Here is a 22,907-nt window from a genome sequence, read left to right as displayed (position 1 = left end):
TTTTTTTAATTGAATGACCATGTGGAAAATTACAATGCTTTCAAGCTTAAGTCTCAGTTATACAATGCTGAATCAACCATCCCTTCACCAGTGCACATATTCCACCACACACACACAAAAAAACACCAGTATACTCCCATGTCCCCCCACCCCCGCCGATATAACTGATAAATTTCACTTCGCTTTCTCTTTACTTTGGTTACATTCAATATTTCAACAAAAAACTCACTATTATTGTTAGGAGTTCCCCCACTAGAGTCACACCTGCTGTGAAGAGAATTGAGATTGCGTGGCTGCTATTGCTGCTGCGCGATTTTGGATTTCTGTATTTTAGCAACTAAGTCCAGGGAAATTTCTTCCAGAAATTGGATCATTGCAAGCTTGTATCTCTCATTAGTAGTCTTCACAATATGGTGTTAGCCCCGCCCTTCCCACCCGGCAAGGAAAAAGCTAGAGAGAGAAAAACCTTTCCCCTCCTGTGCAGGCATGGGGCTGCGACTTAGTTCTCAGTCTGGAGACATTTCTGCAAGGAGCTGCCAGTACCAGTAGTTTAGCTGGCCTCTGGATCATGCTCGTGCAGCTGCGGTGAGGCTGCACATGTGCGACTGCCAGGATCCGATCTCGACAGAGAGCTTCACAATATCTTAAAGACACATGCACTTCTAAAACATTAATTCTTATTTGAAGCTAGTAGAAATAGCAGGATTTCCAAACTTCCTTAATCTCTGGTGTCGTTTAATATATGTTCATTTGTGGATGTGCAGAGATAGTATAGGAGGTAAGATGTTTGCCTTCCAAACAACTGATCTAGGTTCACTCCCCAGCACCACATATGATTCTCCAATCTTGCCAGGAGTGATCCCTGAGCACAGAGCCAGGGGTAAACCATTGGTATTATAGCATGTGGCCCAAGAAACAAAACAAAAGTAAAATAAAATATGTAAATCTACCTCCTGAGCACAGAGGAAGGAGTAGCCCTGAGTGTATTTCTTCAGTGATGTCTAAAACCCACAAAACGTGAATTCTAGTAGTTTCAATATTTTGAGTATATGAAAGATTTCATCTATATGTGAGAGAATTGATAAGGATTCTTGAATTCTATTAACATTACATATGAATGAAAGGCATGATTTACCAGATTGATCACCTGGTAAAAAAATGTTTTGTACCAAATCATCTACCAGAATAAAAATAGCAGCTATTTAAAAAATAAATATTTTCTCTCAAGACAAAGACTGTTTTATTTAAATTTATAATGCAGTTCCTAACCAGGCTTGGTGTTTATATGTAGATTTTTAAATATTTACTATTTAATAAACTTGTCTTCTCTTCTAGCTCTGCAATTCTTTTCCAATTCTCCTTGATTATTACCCAGGGACTTATAGCAAATTATATCAAAATTTTTCTTATTTTAAAAGTTATTTTATGGAGAAAGTGGCAGAACATAAAGCATCCTTGGACATTGATAATCCTCGAGACTTTATTGATTGTTTCCTCATCAAAATGGAGCAGGTAAGATGTTAGTGGAAGTTCAATTACTTGATTGTTAGTACACTTTTAACACTTTGTGGTTTGTTGTATAGTTCTGCATTTACCAAGGATCTCTCAATAAGAATACAAATTATACTGTTAAGTGCTTTCATTGTGTATCATATGCATGAATCTACAATAAGCATTAGGGAAGATACAAATTAAATTGTTAAAAATAAGTATAATATTTTGGCCTGCTCCATGGTAACTCTTAATTCACTCAAGAAGTGAGAAAATGATGCTCAACTAAAATGGAGCAATTACAGAAAATTTGGAAATTACAGAATATCACATTATAATATGAAGGTACAAATAATTGTTATATACAATGTGTAAGAGAAGGTTAAAGAGGGCTCCGGATGACGGCCTTCTTCTATAGCTGGTGATTGCAGACAAACCCAAAATATTCACAGTATACTGTGATTCTTGGTGGTGGAATATGTGCACTGGTGAAGGGATAGGTGTCGAGCATTGTATAACTGAGAATTAATCCTGAAAGTTTTTGCAACTTTCCACGTGATAATTCAATAAAAAAAAGGAAGGACAGTGGAGTCGAAAATATGTGCCCGGAACCGGAGATTCCTTGTCCTCTTAACCACTTCTTAGACACTCTTGAAGGCGTTCCATGCTGCACTCTCCGTCCTGCACGGTTCTACATTGGGTTGGTGAGATTCAGCTGCAGTCTGAGATTTCCACATGCACAGTAGAAGTCGTCCAGCATTTGTGCTGCTTGGCTAACGTTTGGTATTATTAGAACAATGTCATCAGCGAAATGGAGCTGGTGTAGTTGCTGACCATCTATCTTCACTCCCATACCTTCCCATTCCAGTCGTTGCATGATGTTCTCGAAACACTGAAGAGTTTCAGTGAAATCTGCCAAACCCCTCTCTTTACATCAATGATCACTTCCTTGTAGAATGGTGAGATCCTGGTGGTGAATCCATAATACAGCTCATGGAGGATCTTAACATACTGAGTTTGAATCCCCTGTTTGGCTAGAGCTTCAATGATTGCTTCAGTCTCACCAGAATCAAAGGCCTTCTTTAAATAGATGAACCTTAGACAGAACTACATCTTGAACTCTCGCAAAACTTCAATGAGCTTGGTCACTGTGTTGGTATGGTCGATTGTGCTGAATCCTTTTCAGAACCCGGTTTGCTCTCGTGGTTGTCCTTTGTCTAGTGTTCTGCCTATTATACTCAGGATAACTTAAGTGAACAACTTGTAGATGACAGACAACAGGCAGATTGGGCAATAGTTGCTGATGCCGTGCATGTCTCCCTTCTTGTACCACAGAATGGTCTTGCTGGTTTTCCTATGGGACAGAACCTTGCATACAGACAAGTAGTGTGTGAAGAGCTGAGCCAGTGTATTGATGAGTACTGGCAGCAGATTCTTCACGTGTTTGGGTCTGGACCAGACGCTGTGTATGTCTTTACTGACATAATAGCTTGTGGGATTTTGGAAGGGAGGACGTTGGGAACGAGATACCCATCCTGCTGAATTTGGTATGTGGGCAGGTGGACATGGCTGTCAAAGATCCAAGTACACATTGTGAATAATTCTCTCAATTGCCCTTCTGGAAGATGTGATAGATCTATCAGGACATAGGAGGGCAATCATCTTGGTTTTATAGTTGGCGGAGGACAGGCGACTGTTGCGAATATTTTTCCTGGCTTCTGCCGCATCAGCCAACACTGCTGCTCTTCTCTTTGAGGTCTTCCTTTATTGCTTCTCTGCATAGCTTTGCGAACTCAGACATCAGCTTGTGGTTGCCTGAGGCTCCTGTCAAACCACGTTGGCGAAGGAACGAGGTTTCCAATGGGGGCTGGAGTGACAGCACAGTTGGTAGGGCGTTTGCCTTGCACATGGCCGACCCAGGTTCTATTTCCAGCATTCCATGTAGTCCCCTGAGTACCACCAGGAGTAATTCCTGAGTGCAGAGCCAGGAGTAATCCCTGTGCATTGCCGGGTGTGACCCAAAAAGAAAAAAAAAAGAAATTTCCGAAGACAAGCATCTATAGCTTTCCCACTCTCAGCATTCTTTTTTTATTATTATTTCTTTATTTATTTTTTAATTAGTGAATCACCATGAAGGTACAGTTACAGATTTACACATTATTGTGCTTGTGTTTCCCTCATACAATGTTCGAGAACCCATCACTCACTGGTGCCCATTCTCTACCACCAATGAACCCCAAAACCTCCCACCCCCACTCTGTGGCAGGGATCTATTTTGTCATCTCTCTCCTTTTGGGTGTTGTGGTTTGCAAAAGGGGCATTGAGTGGCCATCATGTTCAATTGATAGTCTACTTTCAGCATGCATCTCCCTTCCCGAACTTGTTCTCCAACCACATTTTACGTGGTGTTCCCTTCTCTATCTGAGCTGCCTTTTTCCCCAGCATGTAAGGCCAGTTTCCAAGCCATGGAGCAAATATGGTATTTATTTCTGCTATTCTTGGGTGTTAGTCTCCCATTCTGTTGTTTTATATTTCGCAGATGAGGTGCAATTATTCTATTCTGTCTCTCACTTTCTGGCTCATTTCACTTAGCTTGATACTTTCCATGTTGATCCACTTACATGCAAAGGTCATGACTTCATCTTTTCTAACAGCTGCATAGTATTCTATTGTATAAATGTATCAAAGTTTCTTTAACCAGTCATCTGTTCTCAGGCACTCGGGTTTTTTACAGATTCTGGCTATTGTAAACAGTGCTATGATGAACATATAAGTACAGACGTCATTCTGACTATACTTTTATGCTTCTCCAGTATATATTCCCAGAAGTGGTATTGCTGAATCAGATAGGAAGCGTCCATATTGTTTTCCAAAAGGGCTGAATCAGTAGGAATTCCTACCAGCAGTGTAGGAAGTTCACTTTCTCCCCACCCCTCGCCAACAATGTTTGCTTTGTTCCTTTGAATGTGTGACAGTCCCTGTGGTATGAAGCAGTATCTCATAGTTCTTTAGATCTGCATCTGCCTGAGGATTAGTGATGAAGAGCATTTTTTCATGTGCCTTCTGCCATTCGTATCTCTTCCTTGGGAAAGTTTCTGCTCATTCCCTCTCCCCACTTTCTGATGGGGTTGGATGTTTTCTTCTTGTAGAGTTCAACCAGTGCCTTATATACCTTTGATATCAACCCCTTATCGGATGGGTATTGGGTGAATATCCTTTCCCATTCTGTAGACTGTCTTTGTATTCTGGTCACTCTATCTTTTGCAGTGCAGAAGCTTCTTAGTTTAATATACTACCATTTGTTTATCTCTGTTTCCATTTGGTTGATCATTTGCTTGTCATCTTTGAATAAACTTTTAGCATCAATATTGTGGAGGCTGTTGCCGACTTTGTCTTCAATGTACCTTATGGATTGTGGTCTGATGTTGAGGTCCTTAATCCATTTTGATCTGACATTTTTGCATGGTGTCAGGTCGAGGTCTAAGCCCATTCTTTTGCATGTGGTTGTCCAGTTATGCCAGCAACATTTGTTAAAAAGGGTTTCTTTTCTCCATTTTGCATTTCTTGCTCCCTTATCAAATATTAGATGATCATACATTTGGGCTTGTGTGTAGGGAGATTCTACCCTGTTCCACTGGTCTGAGGCTCTGCCTATGTTTCAATATCATTTTGTTTTAATTTTTACCACTTTGTAGTACAGTTTAACTCTTGGCATTCTTCAGGCAGTTATTGAGGCACTGAACCAGTCAATTGTATTCCTCCTAGATATTGTCAATGACTGCATCTTTCCATGTTGCCGAAATACTGCCAAAGAGCTCCCAGTTGGTGGTAATTCTGGGAGTTCTCATCTTAAACTTAAAATTTGCTGACATTTCTCCCCACTCTGTGAAGTAGAATTTTGCATGAAAGAGACGGTGGCCAAATCCCGTTTGGAATTTTTGGACAACAGGTACATCAGTCAGGCAAAACCTTTGATTGAATATAATGTGGTCAATTTTGTTGTGGAACTGTCCACCTGGAGAATCCCATGTCCAATGTTTAGATTTGGTATTCTGGAATTGTGCGTTACCATGGATGGTCTTGGTCAACACGATGAACTCAGACAGTCTTTCACCCTGGTCATTCCTTTCTAGGCCATGGGTCCCAATGTGGAGTTCTTCAAGCAATCTTCTCAGTCCTATCTTGGCATTAAAATCACCGACAATAATCTTGTAGAAGGTGTGGTCTTCTTTATAGAAGTTCTCCAACTCCATGTAGAACTACTCAATTTCTTCTTCATCGTAGTTGAATGTTGGTGTGTAGACCACCAAGATAGAAACTACCGGCAGTGAGCCACATGTATTCAAGTGTAATCGTCCAATTCAGGCATTCAAATGAATCAATGCTCATGGCCAAGTTCATGTTGACAAGGACACCGATGCCACTGATGCCTCTGTTGTCACATGTTCTAAGGAACAGTTCTTCTCCACTGTCAAAAATGGAATGATGTGATCAATGCCTTCTCATTTCGGTCAGACCAATGATCTTGTACTTGATCTTCCATGCTTGCAACAGCAGGTCCTCAATGGATGCTTCCAATGCCAGCATACATGTGTTGAAAGTACAGACAGTCATTTTAGTCTTTCTTCGTTTTGGCAGTCTAGTTTGTCCCTGAGATTTATCAGCCTCTCTTTGCTCATCCTTCTTAACGCTGCCATAATGGAGGCTTTTTCAGTGTCAGGCGGTTGAGGTTCATTGTTGTTACTGTTTTTGGCATATTGAATACACCACGGACAGCTTGCCAGTCTCTGCCATGCAAGCAGGGTACTCTTGGGAGCTTGCTGGGCTCTTCAAGAGGGATGGAGGCTTTTAGAGGGCCTCCAATTGCCCTTAAAGGTGTTCCCATGGTTCACACTATACTTGAAGCCCATCAAATATGGTGCGAAAATTATGGAAAAATAGGTATTAAGTATCTTAAGGTGTATTGCGTGGCTGCTTTGCGGCCGCGCGGTCTGGAAAGCAGCCTGGAGAGTGGCGGTGACTATGTAGTGGCGGTAGTGGAGATCTTCTGGTGAGGTATTTATCTGGCTCCAGTAGGATGGGGCATCTGGGTTTGATCCCTGGAGCCCTAGAGATTGGAGGAGGCAAACAAAACCTTGTTTTGGGTCTCGTTGAGCCTGGAGTGCAAGGTCACAAAGTTCTGCTTTACTGGTTCTATGGGGGTTCACTCGTGCAAGAGGTTTGGCCCGAGTGTCCTGTTCCTGGAGTGAGCAGATATCATTGGGCTACACTAGCATGCAACAGGGATGAATGGAGATGTTGCTGGCACCTGCTTGATGACAAGTGACAAGTGACAAGTATGCATGGTTAATATTTGTTTCAGTGTAAGGACTTATTTGTGGGAACTTCGTCCCTGCCATGTTTGTGAGGTTACACAAGTAATGTCTTTATTACAATATAGAGTGGTCAGATCTGTGCAAGGGAAGACTTGCTGATTATTTAGATCTTTGATTTCTCTCAGCATTATTTCATGGAATTGACATTAACTTTGTTTTGTCCAGTTTAATAATGATAGACCATGTGTTCATACCCCTTGCATCTCAAACTTAATTCGGGGAATGAAAATAATGTTTTGTGAGTCAACTGCTCGTTTTACTGATATTAGATATTTTTCTATAATATTTAAAATTTATTTTCCCTTTAAACTTTATATAAACATTGTGGTTTACAAAGTTGTTCATGATGATTAGAGTTATTTTGAACTGAGAATGTAAGTACTCTGTGAAGCCAATGATAACAAGGACATGATTATCAAGAAATTTCAAACATTCAGACGAGGTACTCTGCTTTATTGTATTTATACATAATATTTAACATACATTTGTTCACTGATATGTATAAGAACATAGTAAAATTAATGCAAGACAAGGGATATATTTGCAAATACATACTATTGTGTATGTTAATGATACCTTTCACATGCAAAACTTTCCCTTGCTATTATATGTCACATATTTACTTCAGTTCTTTTTTCTTTTTAGTTTTTGGGCCACACCCAGTGGTATTCAGGGTTCCTTTTTGTTCTGCACTCAGGAATCACTCTTTGGGGACTCTGTGGGTGGGATGTTTTGCATTGTCTTCTAAATCAATATTTATTCTTAAATTTGTTTTCTAGACCAGATACATGTTTCATTGACTGTGATGTACAATATTTTATGATAGTATATTGTTTTTGTGAGTCTAATGTTTTGATTGAATATATTTAAGGTAGAGCTGCCATATTAGCTATCATAGCATTTCAAAGTACTCACAATATTGAATTCATATAAATTTTCCACAGAGAAAATTGTAAAATCTTGAATCAGATATTTGTATCTTCCATGACAAACATCCAGTTCAGCTTTTTTCTAATAATTAATTTTATGCTTGTCTACATTTAGAGTAGATTTATTATTATTATCACAAGTAATGAATGTATTCACCTCCCATTCAGGGACTATACTTAGATTAGCATAGTCTAATGCAGTGACCCTGGAATATCAGAATCAAATGTCTCCCACTATTCTTCATCCACACAGATTATTTTATATTAAGCCTTAATTAATGATTGATTCCTCTCACCCAAGATGGTATCTACTATGCTCTCCCATCTTAGTTTGGGATAAAAAAGAGGAATAGAGAAAATAATACACTCAATTCTCCTTATTTCTAACTGATAAAGATTATGATCGCGACACATCTAACTGTGAAAAAAATCTAAGAAACAGAAATTCTAGATGAGCAAGGAATTAGATACTGGAAAATGACCTTCTAGTCATCGGATCTACTGTGATTTGTCATACCATATGTTAATATTTTCTAAAATGTAACCGGAATCTCATATGTTGGTTTAATTTTATAATATAAGCAATACTGGTCAGCTATAAACCTGGAAAATTGTTTCTCAAATAATTTTATCAAAATCTTTTTAGGAAAAACAGAGTCAAGAGCAGATATTTACTTTAGGAAATTTGGTGATCACTATGGTTGATCTATTTGGAGCTGGGACCGAGTCAACAAGCACCACACTGAGATATGCTTTGCTTCTGCTGCTTAAGCACCCAGATGTCACAGGTATCACCAGCATGGTAGACTGGGAGAATTTCAGAAACATCTTGATAGACACAGCAAAAACACACAGAGAGTCTTGTTTTTTCTTAGAAAAACTTCATTATTCAGTTGTCTGACTACTTGCTTAACTTCTCAAATGTAATAAAGAGAAAATAATGGGAATCTCTGCATACTATGAGAACATAAATGCGACAAACTAAATCATAGTAGGCAGTAAACAATAAAAAAAAGAAAACAGTGATTGGACTTCATGGGTAGTTATCTGTGACAGGATGTCTATCTTGAACTGGCAAGAACTACATATTTGTCTTCATATGAAAAAAATTCGTCCGAACAGTACATGTATTATTATTGTTTAATTTTTTTTGCTTTTTGTTTCACACTCAGTGATGCTCAGGGGTTACTCCTGGCTCTGCACTCAGAAATTACTCCTGCCAGTGGTTGAGAGACCATATGGGATGCCTGAGATTGCACAGGGGTCTGCTGTCTGTAAGGCAAACACCCTCCCTGATGTACTATTGCTCTGGCCCTTGAACAGTACATGTACTAATAGAGATCTCTCCTATACTGATAATACTAACAATACAAAATTATGGTGCAACACTTTAGTAATTGTAATTTAATTTGTTTGTGGACCACACTCGGCAGTGCTCAGTGCTTACTCCTTACTCTCAGGGATCACTTCTGGCAGTCTTGGGGGACTATATGGGGTGTCAGGGGTCAAACCCAGGTTGGCCACCTGCAAGACAAATGTCTTACCTGCTGCACTCCAGTCCCTGTCATTTAATTTTTACTGATAATTATTAGATATAAAATTAATACTTCCTAGTTATCTTCCTAAACAAACTAAAATGTCTTAATTTTATTTATATTTTGAGACATTATTTCTGTCTTATTATCATATGTACTAATATACAAGTATTTCTGTTTTCTTATCATATGTGCTAGTATATAGGTGTGGAGAGATATATCTTAAGTGTGAAAGAGTTATATGCATAAATAAATTCTGAAATGTAGTTGGTGCCTATAATGATGCTGGGACTTAGAAAATGTTTTGCATATCCCTGAAATGGTGTACACATGTGGTACTTATCGTTTTCTTTTTTAATGAGTCTTACTTATATCTCATCAGCCAAAGCCCGAGAAGAGATTGAGCGTGTGATTGGTAGACACCGGAGCCCCTGCATGCAGGACAGGAGCAACATGCCCTACATGGATGCCTTGGTGCACGAGGTCCAGAGATTCATTGACATCGTTCCCAATGGTGTGCCTCATGCTGTGACCCGTGATGTTAAATTCAGAAATTACTTTATCCCCAATGTAAGATTTTGTTGTTGTTGTTATTCTGATCTAAGTAGTTCTATTAAATAGGTAATCCTTTCACATTCTGTATCCAATCATCTAAGAATACAAGGTAAGTGTGCAAAAAGGTGACAGAATCAATCTGCATATCGGTTGTTGGTATCAATGTCTGTTATAAGATGATGTAATAGAGTACATTGCATTGCTGTATTTGTGGTTTCTGTCTCCTGGGTAAAGGGCATTTTCCAGTACAAGGACTCAAAGATTTTCTATCACTTATTTATAAAACTTTATAGATTTAGTGCTTATATTTTTTTAATTTTATTTTATCACCATGTGCAAAGTTACAAAGTTGTCAGGTTTATGTCTCAGTTATACCGTATTCAAACACCATCCCTTCACCAGTGCCCATATTTCACCACCAAAATCCCCGGTATACCCCCCGGCCCCCACCCCAACTGCATAACTGATGAATTTCACTTAATTTTCTCTTCACCTTGATTACGTTCCATATTTCAACACAAAACTCACTATTGTTGTGGGAGTTATACCCCCAAACAAGATAACCCTATTCAGGAAGCATTTGATAATTAGTTTTCCATTAAAAGATTGTATGTTTTCAGGTTTTAGAAAAGGTCGCGCGGCTGCTAATGCGGCCGCGCCGCTCGGATGTGTCCTAGTCCCGAATCCCGGAGCCGTGTTACTTGCTGCTCAGTGTCTCCAGGGCTCCATCTGGAGAAGGTGTGCTGGCTGCACCTTCTCCTTCCGGCTCCCTGGTGTTGTTGGCCCCAATTCGGGTCCGGAGCATTTTCCGGGCCCTGTTGCTCACCAGAATGCCTGGCCGCTTCTCAGTGCTTATATTTTAAGTCATTTTTCAATTCAGGTAAGAATTTTTAAAAAATATAATCAATGTTTACAATGGGTTTAAAATCAGGTAAGACTATACATAAGTTTTTCATTACACTGTGGTATAATGGTTATGCTTCTTTTTATTTCTTTAAAAATATTCAACTGTTTGGGCCTGGAGTTATTGCACAGTAGGTAGGGCGTTTGCCTTGCACATGGCCAAACTGGGTTTGATTCTCAGCATTCCATAATGGTCCCCTGAGCACCACCAGGAGTAATTCCTGAGTGCAGAGCCAGGAGTAACCCCTGAGCAAAGCTGGGTGTGACCCTAAAAGAAAAAATATATATATATACATTTATATATGTATATATATATATATATATATTGGTTCTTCTTATTTTGACTTGTTTAAGCCTAAGTAGAATTTTCTTACATTACTTTTTTTTTTAATTTAAATTTTATTGAATCACCATGTGGAGGGTTACAAAGTTCTCAGGATTATGTCAGTTATACAGTACTCAAACACCCTTCCCTTCACCCGTGCCCATATTCCATCACCAACCCCACCATTATACCTCCCGCCCCCTCCCGCCCCCCCAGTCCCCGCCCTTGTAAGTGATAAGTTTCACTTCGTTTACGCTTTATCTTGGTTACAGTCCATGTTTCAACTCATAATTCACTATTGTTGCTAGGGTTTCCCCCCAAAAAAGAGAAGACAGTCCCACTGTCAAGGAAGCATTTGATGGCTCTCCATTGCTGAGAATGTAGAGATATTAAGTCCCGCTGTTTGTTACATAACTTTTCTATTTTTTCCCCCCTCATCCCGCGCCACCGAGATCACGCCTGTTTAGTAATCACCACGCTGCCTGACAAAGGGAAAACAAACCAAAAGAGATGGTTATTTCTCGTCATCAGCCGGCGTGGGGCTCTGGCTTAGTTGATAGTCTGGTAGAATGTCTGCAAGCAGTTTCTGGAACCAAAAGTAATACGCTGGTATCGGCCCCGGCTCAAGATTCCACCAGCGTCCCGCTGTTCCAAGTACATAATAATTTATTCCCTTGTATCCCATTCCCACGCCACCAGGTCCGTGTCAGCTTAATGGACATCATACTATGGTTAACGCCACGCCGCGTTTCTTCCCGAGAAAGAAGGATATTTCTTCTCAGCCGGCGTGGGGATATGGCTTAGTTCAGTCTATAGAGATGGCTACCACTTTGGTGGCCTTCAATATTTCAGCAAAAGACTTACTATTCTTGTTAGGATTTCCCACCAAAGTCCGACCCGTTAAAAGGGAACTATTTCATATTGGTGCTGATTAAATGACAATAGGTTGCGCGGCCATGGCAGCAGCCTCGCGGCTTTGAATTTCTGTATAAAGTCCAGGGAAAGTACAGCCAGAAATTACACGTCGCTACAAACTTTAACCCTATTATGGTCCCCCCAAAGTCCAACCCATTACAAAGGAACCACTTCATATTGCTGATGATTAGATGACATTAGGCTGCCGCGGCCGCGCGGTTTTGGGTTTCTATATAAAGTCCAGGGAAAATTCTGCCTAAAATTCTATCGCTACAATCTTTTACCCTTTACCAAAAAAACTTAGTACTATTGTTTGGAGTTTCCCCCCACGTTAAGCCCTGCCAAAAAGGAACATTTACACGTTGCTGACAATCAAGAGATATTAGGTCTCTATCGCAGCCCCACGGTTTTGGATTTCTATATGAAGTCCAAGGAAAATTCTTTTGGTAATTGCATCACTCGCTGGCAGCGCCTGGGCCAGAAGCTCCCAGCACACAGTTTGGAGGCATTTTGGGGGCGCCGCTCGTGTCCAAAGTGGTTCAGTTGCCTCCGGGGTCGATCTCGCGCGGGGCCGCAAAGGAGGGTCCCCACATGGCTCTGTGCTTAAATGTCGGCCGGCACAGGGTGGATCCGGGAGTCCCGCCCATCGGCTATCCCGGGCTTCCTGTAGAGTCTAAAAACCGGCTATAGTCTCGCTGCGTTCAAAAAGAAAGAGTTGAGAGAGAAAAGAGCATACCCTGCCGGCAGCGCCTGGGCCAGAAGCTCCCAGCACACAGTTTGGAGGCATTTTGGGGGTGCCGCTCGTGTCCAAAGTGGTTCAGTTGCCTCCGGGGTCGATCTCGCGCGGGGCCGCCGAATTTTCTTACATTACTTGATTAAAAGATATGAGAGAACAATTTTTAAAATAGTCACAGATCTTTTACATAACAACTTTAAGATGTGAAATTTCCTAGTTTTACATGAAAAGGTTTTAAAAAGTAAAAACAATAAAATAAATATGCTTAGCATTGTATAACACATAAATTCATGTGTATACATCTATATGCATTTACACATATATTATAATCAATGTTTACAAAGGTTTAAATCAGGTAAGAGTTTACATGTTTTTAATTACACAGTGGTATAATAGTTATGCTTCTTTTTATTTCTTTAAAAATATTCAACTGTTTAGGTATGTATACACCTACCAACACCTATAGATGTATACACCTATTACACCTTAAATATTTCAGTGCATATAGCACTGCACTGCACTGTCATCTCGTTGTTCATCGATTTGCTCAAGCAGGCACCAATAACGTCTCCATTGTGAGACTTGTTGGTATTGTTTTTGGCATATCGAATATGCCATGGCTAGCTTGCCAGGCTCTGCCATGCGGCCAGGATACTCTCAGTAGCTTGCCGGGCTCTCCAAGAGGGACGGAGGAACAGAACCTGGGTCGGCTGCATGCAAAGCAAACGCCTTACCTGCTGTGCTATTGCTCCAGTCCTCAGTCCTGTGCTATCCCTCCAGTCCTCACTGTATATATTTAATGATAATTTATTTTTGTCTCAAACAGTATGATAGCATTCATACTCGTCATCAATATATTAATATTTCATTTTTTCTTTTCAATAAGTTTTCAAAGAGTAACATATAATTTGGATATTTTTCCATTTAGCACTGTGCTAACAGTGGTGCTCAAGGGTTGCTCTTGGCTCTGGGCTCAGGAATTACAACTGGAGGTGCTCAGAGGACTATATATGATGTGGGGATTGAACTGTGGCTGGTTGCATGCAAGGCAAATGTCCTACCTACTGTATTATCACTCTGGCCCTTTAATTGAATTTTTTGCCTCAGAGTTTTTGCTGTTGTTCTTCAAAGTTGTTTTAGACATCCTGAACTGAAATATACAGAGGCACTAGTACCATTCATCCCCTTCCTCCTCTCCCTTTGGAATCTCATAGCAGAACTGTGCAGATTCCCATGATACCTGCAGGTGTGCCTTAGGGCTTGCTGGGCAAGCACTTTTTAAACCACTGGAGCCACCTTAAAGACCCTCTTCTTCAAGACTCACAAACCCATGGTACTGTTACTGTCTTGGCACTTCCATGTGACGGGCCCAGGATCTAAAATCCCAGTCTCCTGCTTTCTAGGCACGTGCTTTAGACCACTAGGCCATCTTCCAGTCTTTGTGTCTTGGTTGCTAGAGGAAATTATTGATGGCATAAATTAAGTAGTTTCCCACCCCCCTTTTCCAATTTGGTGTTCGCATTGCCTTCAAATTTACAAAACCATTAAATGCTTACTGTAAAACAGTGGGTAGGGTGCTTGCCTCACAAACCCTTCCCACCTCCACCCCCAAGCACTGCCAGGACCTGGAGTAAGCCCTGAGCATTGCTGGGTGTGGCCCAAAAACAAAAATTAAACTTTTGGGGGAAGGGGGATGGAATAGTGTTGCTCTCAGTAGCTACGCCCAATGCAGTGTCCAGAAGTCACTCCTGGAAGTATTCAGGAACCATGCAATGCTGGAGATCAGACTCATGGCTCTTGGATTAGATCCAGGGCTCTTGGATACAAAATATGCACTGCATCCTGTTGAGCTGTTTCCATGGCCCATTACTGTGAAATTTTGAAAATGCAAGTAAATAGTGTATATATATATACATACATATATATATATACATTTACCTTAAGATAAGGTAGAAAAGTTAGTTTATATATAACTGAATTTTATATAAATAAACCTCCCTCCCAGAAAACTTGGCATGATACCGAGAGCATCCTGCCCACATGGCAGAGCCTGGCAAGCTCTTCGTGGCGTATTCAATATGCCAAATACAGTAAAAATGATGGGACTCATTCCCCTTACCCTGAAAGAGCCTCCAGTGCAGCACTGCTGGGAAGAATGAGTAAAGAGAGGCTGCTAAAATCTCAGGGCTGGGATGAATGGAGACATTACTGGAACCCGCTCAAGCAAATCGATGATCAATGGGATGACAGTGATACAGTGATCTTTCCCTTTAGTTTTCTGTTATTCTATTTCTTGTTTTTTCTTTCAGTTCACTTAAATTTGTGGTGTCTGAGACAACAGACATGCAAAGTATTTCTGAGTCTTATTTTGTGTAATTGTTTTCCAGAGATTAGTTACAACTTTGACCAAATATGCACATAGTTGCTTTGTATGTCCCACTCTAAGTGACTAGGGAAGTGGATAATGTCATTTATGCCAGAATTGATTATTATGTTCTAGTAATTTCTGAGGAGATATATATGTTTGCTTTTAGTTTTTTTTGTTATATTTTGGTTTTTGGTTTTGGGTTCTTTTTTAGTTTTAAAATAAATTTTATTCAGTCACTCTAATTTACAATTGTGCCAATAGTAGAGTTTTAGGCATACAATGTTTTTTTTATTGATTCAGCATGAGATATAGTTACAAGATTTCATGTCTGAGTTGCATCACACAATGATCAAACACCCATCTCTCGCCAGTGCACATTCCCCACTGCTAATATCCCCAGTATATCCCCATCTTTCCCTCCCTCCCCTGCGTCCATGGAAGACAATATTCCCCATACTAGCTCTCTACTTTTGGGAATTATAGTTTGCAATGCACTTACTGAGAGGTTATAATGTTTGGTCCTTTATCTACCTTTGGCACACACCTTCCATCCTGACGAGATTCTTTCAACCGTCATTTTCTTAGTGATCCCTTCTCTATTCCAGCTGTCCTCTCCCCACCTGCTTGTTTTGCAGGCTTCCAACTATGGAGCGTTCTTCCTGACCCTTCCATCTACTGTCCTTGAGTGTCGGTCTTGTGTTATGTTATTTTATACTCTGCAAATGAGTGTAGTCCTTCTATATCTTTTCCTCTCTTCCTGACTCATTTCACATAGCATGATACTCTCCATGTCTATCCACTTATAAGCAAATTTCATAACTTCATCTATCCTTAAAGCTGCGTAGTATTCCATTGTGTAGTTGTAGCAAAGTTTCTTCAACCAATCGTCTGTTCTTGGGCACTTGGGTTGTTTTCAGATTTTGGTTGTTGTGAACAATGCTGCAGTGAACATATAGGTACAGATGTCATTTCTACTGTGCTTTTTTGCAGCCTCAGGATATATTCTCAGAAGTGGCATTGCAGGGTCATGTGGAACCTCACTTTCTAGATTTTGAAGGAATGTCCATCTTGTTTTCCAAAAAGGCTGGGTCAGTCAGCATTCCCACCAACAGTGTAAGAGCATTCCATTTTCCCCACAGCACTGGTTGCTTTTGTCCTTTTGAATGTGTGCCAGTGTCTGTAGTGTGAGATAATATCTCACTGTTGTTTTGACTTGCACCTCCCTAATGATTATTGATGTGGATCATTTATTCAAAATGATGTGCCTTTTGTCCATTTGTATTCCTTTTTTGAAGAAACTTCTGTTCATTTCTTCTAGCCATTTTTTATGGGATTTGAGGTTTTTTTTTCTTATATAATTCTACTAGTGTCTTGTATATCCTTGATATTAACCCCTTATCAGATGAGTACTGAGTAAATATTCTTTCCCATCCTTGTGGGCTCTCCTTGTATTTTGATCACTGTTTCTTTAGAAGTGCAGAAGTTTCTTAGTTTGGCGTAGTTCCATTTGTTCATCTTTGTTTCCACTTGCTTCATCAGTGTTGTTTCATGCTGAAAGATGCTTTTAACTTCAATGTCATAGAGGGTTCTGCCTATGTTTTCCTCTCTGTACCTTATGGATTATGTCTGATATTGAGGTCTTTAATCCACTTTGATCTGACTTTTGTATCTGGCACTAGACAGAGGTCAGAGTTCATTTTGTTTTTGTTTTGGTTTGGTTTTTACGTTTCTCTAATATGAAACTAGGAATGACATTTCAGTAAGTTATAAAAAAGATATTGACCAATAATTTTTCAAAACGGTTGGCCTGATGGATTAAAAACTACTTGAAGCAATGATCCCATATGAGTTATTGCATATGATGATTTATCTAATTTTATTTTTTCTGTGCATCTAGTTAGGGTTAATCTTTGAGGAAATTTAAACCATATTTATTTTAACATTTTTGAGGTAACATTGGTTTATAAACACATAAATGTCTACACACTCACAAGGTACACACTTTGCTACTAGCATAATTACAGTACACTCCACCACAGTACAGTTGTTAATTTTAGCTCACTCTACTCCACATGGCAATTTAATTTCTTTGGTAAATCTTAGAAATTTTTTTAAAAATTATTTATATTAATGTAGAAAAAAGCCACAACTGTTGACATAATTCATTGTAAAGCTAAAATTTATTAGATAACAATGCTCCAATATTAAAATTGATAAGTACAAAATTTTTATTTTTGTGAAAATTGTTAAATCTCATCACTGTCTCAGGATTTACTAAGCTCTTTGTTGCTATTTGAATCTTCTGTATTATTTTTTTTTATTATTTGGCTGGCTTCTATGTTACTTTAGCATCCAATTGGGTGTCTTCCTGCTGGAATTACAGCGTCTTGAGAAATTAGGAGGTGTTGTGCAGTCACATACCAGAGCCTTCAGAATCTTCGGTCTGAGCCAATAAGTTGACATGGTGGTGGCTGTGGGACATGATTGTGGCTGCCTGGACTTCCTGAAATATGGGTGTGGGAGAGGGCTTCCTACACCCACTCTGAAAAGACCCCAGATTTCTCAGCTTTGACACCAGGGTACCTGAAATATTTTGCAGGTAGGTGTCTCTGCAGAAAATATTAGTGAAGTGGTGGAGTTAACCCTTGGTGTGGCTCCAGCGGTGGAGTGTGGGTACAGCTGTTGGGGCTTCAGCAAGGTACTCTACCCTTCTGCTTCCCAAGGGGGTACCCTAGAATGTTCATACATTTTAGCTGTTTGGCTTTCATCTCCTTGAAATTTAGTCATGAATTAGTAGAACAGGACCTGTGAGTAAGTCAATATTGCAGGCAGTTGTGGAAGGTAGACATGGATGCCTAGGGAATATTTTCATTCCAACTAGTCTATTCCCTTACCTTCTTGCTTTACCACATGTGAAGGAGGCCACCCAGTCTTTGTCTTTCACTTTCTGACTGATTTCACTTAGCATGACATCCTCCAGTTCAGGTTAGACTAAGAAGCAAGAGTTCATCTTCCCTCATGGCTGAGTAGTTTTCCACTGTGTAGGTGTTCCACACCTTTGTCACTCATCTGTCATTGAGCACTTATGTTGTTTTCAGATCTTGGCTATTGTAAGTCGTGCTTCAGTGAACATAGGGTGTGAATGTATTTTTTTAAATAAGTGTTTTTGTGTTCTTAGAATAGATACTTGAAGTACAATTTATATGTCATATGGTGTTCTATTTTTAATAATTTTGAGGTCTTCATTCTGTTTTCTATAGTAGTTGAACCAGTTTATGTTCCTACCAACATTGAATGAAGGTTCATGTTTCACCACTTCCCTGCTGGCTCTCATTGTTTCTGGTCATTTTGATATATGTCACTCTCACTATGTGAGATGCTATATTATTGATAGTTTTAGTTAATAATCACTGATAATAATAATTTTTCACATGTGCCTGAAGGACATCTTTATATCTTCACTATCTACCTCCTCTTCCTATTTCAGATGGTGTCATCTGTTAGTTTTATTGCAGTTTTGTGTACTTCTTAAATATCTTCAATATTTGCCCTGTGTCATAATATGTGAATAATTTACCTATTCAATATGATGTCTTTTGTTTTAGTGAGTTTATTTCATAGTGAAGAATCTTTGTAGTTTCATGTATTTTAATTTGTTCATTGTGCCGTGTGTCAAACCCAGGGCCTTTCACATCTTTGCCCGATAGCCCAAATATTTTTTACAATAGTACAAAATATTATTGATTTCTACTTGCATTACTGCTACAACATGCCACTATCAAAGTGTCAGGATCCCTTCCCGTTATTCCCTGGTTCCCCTCTCACCAGCACAATAAGGTCATGGTTCTCTTGATCATAACTTGTAGTTATTTCCACTGGGGATTTTATAATCACTTGAATATTCTTTAGATCCTAAAATGAAAGGAGTCACTTGATCCTTATGTTTTTTATTCTGATTCATATACCTCAGTATAACTTAGTCTAATTTCATCCAGTGAACTATGAAATTTGATCTCATTTCATAGCTGAGTAGGATTCCATTGTGTATAAACCACAAGTTCATAGTGACAGTGACAGTGACAGTAGTATCTCATTAAGGTCTGTCCTGAAACTGTGGAGTCTGGTGGGTGCATGGCGGTGATTTTGGATTGCGGCAGCAAGAAGCTGCTAAGGGCTCTGCTTGGGTGGGCCCCAGATTGACCTGCCCCCTCTGATTGACCCTGATCTATTCAGCCTTGCACAGGCCTGAGATTAAACGCAGTTTTTGACCTCTTCGAAGATTTGTTTATGGAACTCTGAAGCAAGGCCAAAAAAATGAGCTTGTATAGCTGAGCCAGAGGTGGTTTTGGGGCATGGCTCTCACATATCTAACGTTTGGCCATTTAATTTTTCAATGAAACTTGGTTCTGAGTTGTTGAAGTTTGGCAAGAGGCACAGCAGCAAGTTGGGGTTATCAGGAAGCTTAAAGTTTAAGAGAGGCATCAGGCTGCTGATTCATTTTGCCTCCCACCCCTCTCGGGTACAGGTTGAGCTGCTGGTGGCACCAAAACCTCAACATGTCTTTTTGATTAATGTTTTCAAGTTGTTGTGGTAGTGGCCAATGATAAAACTGCAGGGTCAAAAGAAAACTCTATTCCTAAATTTTTTCACACTAATACAAACCATTCTCCAAAGAAGGTGAAGCAAGCAACAGTCTAAACAGCAGTAGATAAAGTTTCTGTTTCCCCACATATCTGCCAACACTTATTCTTCCCTGACCATTTTATATAAAGCATTCTTGCTGGTGTAAAATGATATCGTTATCATTTTAATTTGCGTTTCTCTGATAAGTTGTTATGCAACATTTTTCCAGTGTCTTGGCTGTCTTTACACATTTTTGAGAAATTGTTTATTCACTCTTCCCATTTTGATACTTTTTTTGTTACTTTGTGTTGTTGAGTTTTTAGGGTGATAATATATATACATATATATATATATATATGACAGGTGCTTTCTGTTTTATATGTGATAGAATTTCTACCAGTTAGTTGGAGGTCCTTTTATTTTAGACCTCATATCTTCCACAGTAATGGAGCATATTAATTAATATAGTCCCTTTTGATGGTTTCTGCTTTGTTTTCTTTGCCAGTGGGGTCAAATCTTTAAAACCTCTGAGGTCAAGATCTTGGAGCTCTGCCTATGTTTTCCTCAGTGTATTTTATGAATAAGGATTTGATATTAAAGTCATCAACCAGTTTTGAATCAACTGTTATGTACAGTGTGATGAAGGAGCTCGAGGTGTGTTCCCATTTGTTTCTATTTGGATAACCAGATTTTCCAACACCATTTGTTAAATGACTATTTTTTCTTTTTTTTCTTTTTAAAAACTAAATTGTATGTCCATACTTTATAATATACATTATTACTTACTTAAGGTTAGGAACTGATGGGTTATTATGAGAAATTATCCCCTATCAGAAACACCCAGGTTCTAGGATTATTCTCCTAGGCAATCTTGCACTTAGGAAAGAGTAGTAGGCAATTATAGAATAGGTGACAAAATATCTTCCAGCTACAAACTTGTGTCAGGCAAACATAGACTAATACTCTTTAAGGTCCTTTAGTTTAGGGTACAGTAGGGCCAAAAATAGAATAGGAAACTGTTTCAACCTGATTTATTTATTTGTTTATTTCAGTTTATAGGTCAGACCTGGCCATGCTCAGGGCTTCCTCCTGGCTCTGCACTCAGGAATCACTCCTGCAGGAGATTGGTCGACTGGGTGCAGGACAGGCACCCTGCCCACTAATCACTTTCTCTTGCCCAAACAGCTTTATATTTTAAGGATTCCTACTGGTTTTCTGTGAACTACACTAGCCTCTGATCTCCATGTGCCTAGGGCTTATTGATGTACTTACTTACTGTCCTTGATGTTTGCCAACTTCAACACTGGCTCACCTGTAGGGCTCTGGCGGGGGGGTTGTGGGAGAAATATTGCATTGTGTTGATCTGCCTCTGAGACCACAGATGGCTGCCCAGGTGACCCTTAAGCCTGGACAATCCAGGTGTTTGTGTCTACATATGTGTTTTTCTCATTCTCTGTGACTGACCCCTGTTTTTTTTTTTTTTACATTTTTATTCATGTATAGAATCACCATGTGGAAAGTTACAAAGCTTTCAGGTTTAAGTCTCAGTTATACAATGCTCAAACACCGATCCCTTCACCAGTGCACATATTCCACCACCAAGAATCACAGTATACCTTCCCCCCCCCCCACCTCCCCAGCCCCCAACCCCGCATGTGTAACTGGTAAATTTCACTTTACTTTGATTACATTCAATATTTAAACAAAAAATTCACTATTATTGATTTGGAGTTTCTCCCCCCTAAAGTTGACCTGCTGAAAAGAAAGTATTTGATAATTTGTTTTCCATTGCTGAGAATGAAGAGATATGAGGTCAAGAGGCCGCACTAGCAGCCGCACGGGTTTGGATTTCTGTATTTTACTAAGTCCAGAGAAATATCTGCCAGAAATCGCAATATTGTACGCTTGTACCTCTCAGCTACTTTATAGTCCACATATGAGTGCAAACTTTCTATGTCTGTTTCTTTCATTCTGACTCATTTCACTCAGCATTATACTTTCCAAGTTGATCCACTTATATGCAAATTTCATGACTTCATGTTTTCTGACAGCTATGTAGTATTCCATTGTGTAGATATACCAGAGTTTCTTTATAAATGGCTGTTTTTGTTCCACTTCATAAACCTAGGGTCTTTGTTATAAATTCACTGCCCATATATCTGAAGTTAATCTCTGGACCTAAAACTATAGTCTGCTGATCTAGACTCTATGTTTCATTACCATGCAGTTTTAATGACTATAACTTTGTAGTAAAGATTAAAGTCTGAGAATAAAATGTTTCCCAAATACTTTTTTCTTAGGATTATATTGGCTATTTTGTGAGTATTAAGGATTCATATAATTTTATTATATGATACAAAATTAAAGATATACATAAAATTCCATTGAGATTTTTATGAGTGTGGTGTTGCATCTATAAAGTGCATTGTGTAAAATAGTTATTTTTAAATGTTGATACTACGTTGAAAATATCATGCATAATGATAAGGTAATATAGTATTTATTCCAGGGAAGCAAGTTTGTCTTAACATACATAGTTATGTAATTCACAGCAAGTTTGTTTTAACATATATAGTGTGATTCACAGCAGTAATAAGGCGACAAGAACCTCAGGATCATATTTTTAGATGCAGAAGAAACATTTAACAAAATCCAATCAACCTGGTAGAGACTCTCAACAGAATAGGGGTAGAAGGAACTTATCTCTGTAATGTAAGAGCCTTATAAACTCACGGGTATCATTATCCTTAGAATGAACATTGAAAAGATTCCCCCTTAGTTTAAGGCACAAGATAAGTATTATATGAGAAATCCTTGACACAGCAATTAGACAAGAAAATAAAACAGGAAAAGTCAGATTAATAGAGAAGTTATATGATCACTATGTAAAGAGGACACCATATTGTACAAAGAGAACCCAAAGATTCCCCTAAAAATCTCCTAGAACCAAAAAACCATAAAGTAACAGACTACAAAATCAAATGCACAAAATTATTGCATTCTGATGTGTTAATAAAGGCCTTGAAAAGTGAGAAAAAAGAGAGATAATATGTTTTATTATAATTTCAAATATAGCTAAATATCTATGAATTCATTGTACAAAGGAGAAGAAACAGTGAAAATTATAAATTCCTTCTAAAATAAATAAAAGA

The 22,907-nt window shown here is 39.1% G+C and overlaps 1 protein-coding gene across 3 annotated transcripts in view; it reads left to right on the top strand.

Moving 5' to 3' along the window:
- Positions 1 to 22,907, top strand: part of LOC101539126 (cytochrome P450 2C5-like) — a 32,046-nt gene that overhangs the window by 6,713 nt on the left and 2,426 nt on the right. For 2 of the 3 annotated variants that reach the window (XM_004621956.2, XM_004621955.2), the window contains exons 5-7: positions 1,336 to 1,512; positions 8,442 to 8,583; positions 9,713 to 9,900. In XM_004621956.2, coding sequence (XP_004622013.2) covers positions 1,336 to 1,512; positions 8,442 to 8,583; positions 9,713 to 9,900 — 507 coding nt within the window. The remainder of the gene's footprint in view (positions 1 to 1,335; positions 1,513 to 8,441; positions 8,584 to 9,712; positions 9,901 to 22,907) is intronic. The other variant, XM_004621957.2, reaches the window with a different exon arrangement.

This window comes from Sorex araneus, chromosome 11, assembly GCF_027595985.1.
Source record: "Sorex araneus isolate mSorAra2 chromosome 11, mSorAra2.pri, whole genome shotgun sequence".
In the NCBI taxonomy this organism is placed as follows: domain Eukaryota; kingdom Metazoa; phylum Chordata; class Mammalia; order Eulipotyphla; family Soricidae; genus Sorex; species Sorex araneus.
This window is presented reverse-complemented; position numbering and strand designations above follow the sequence as displayed.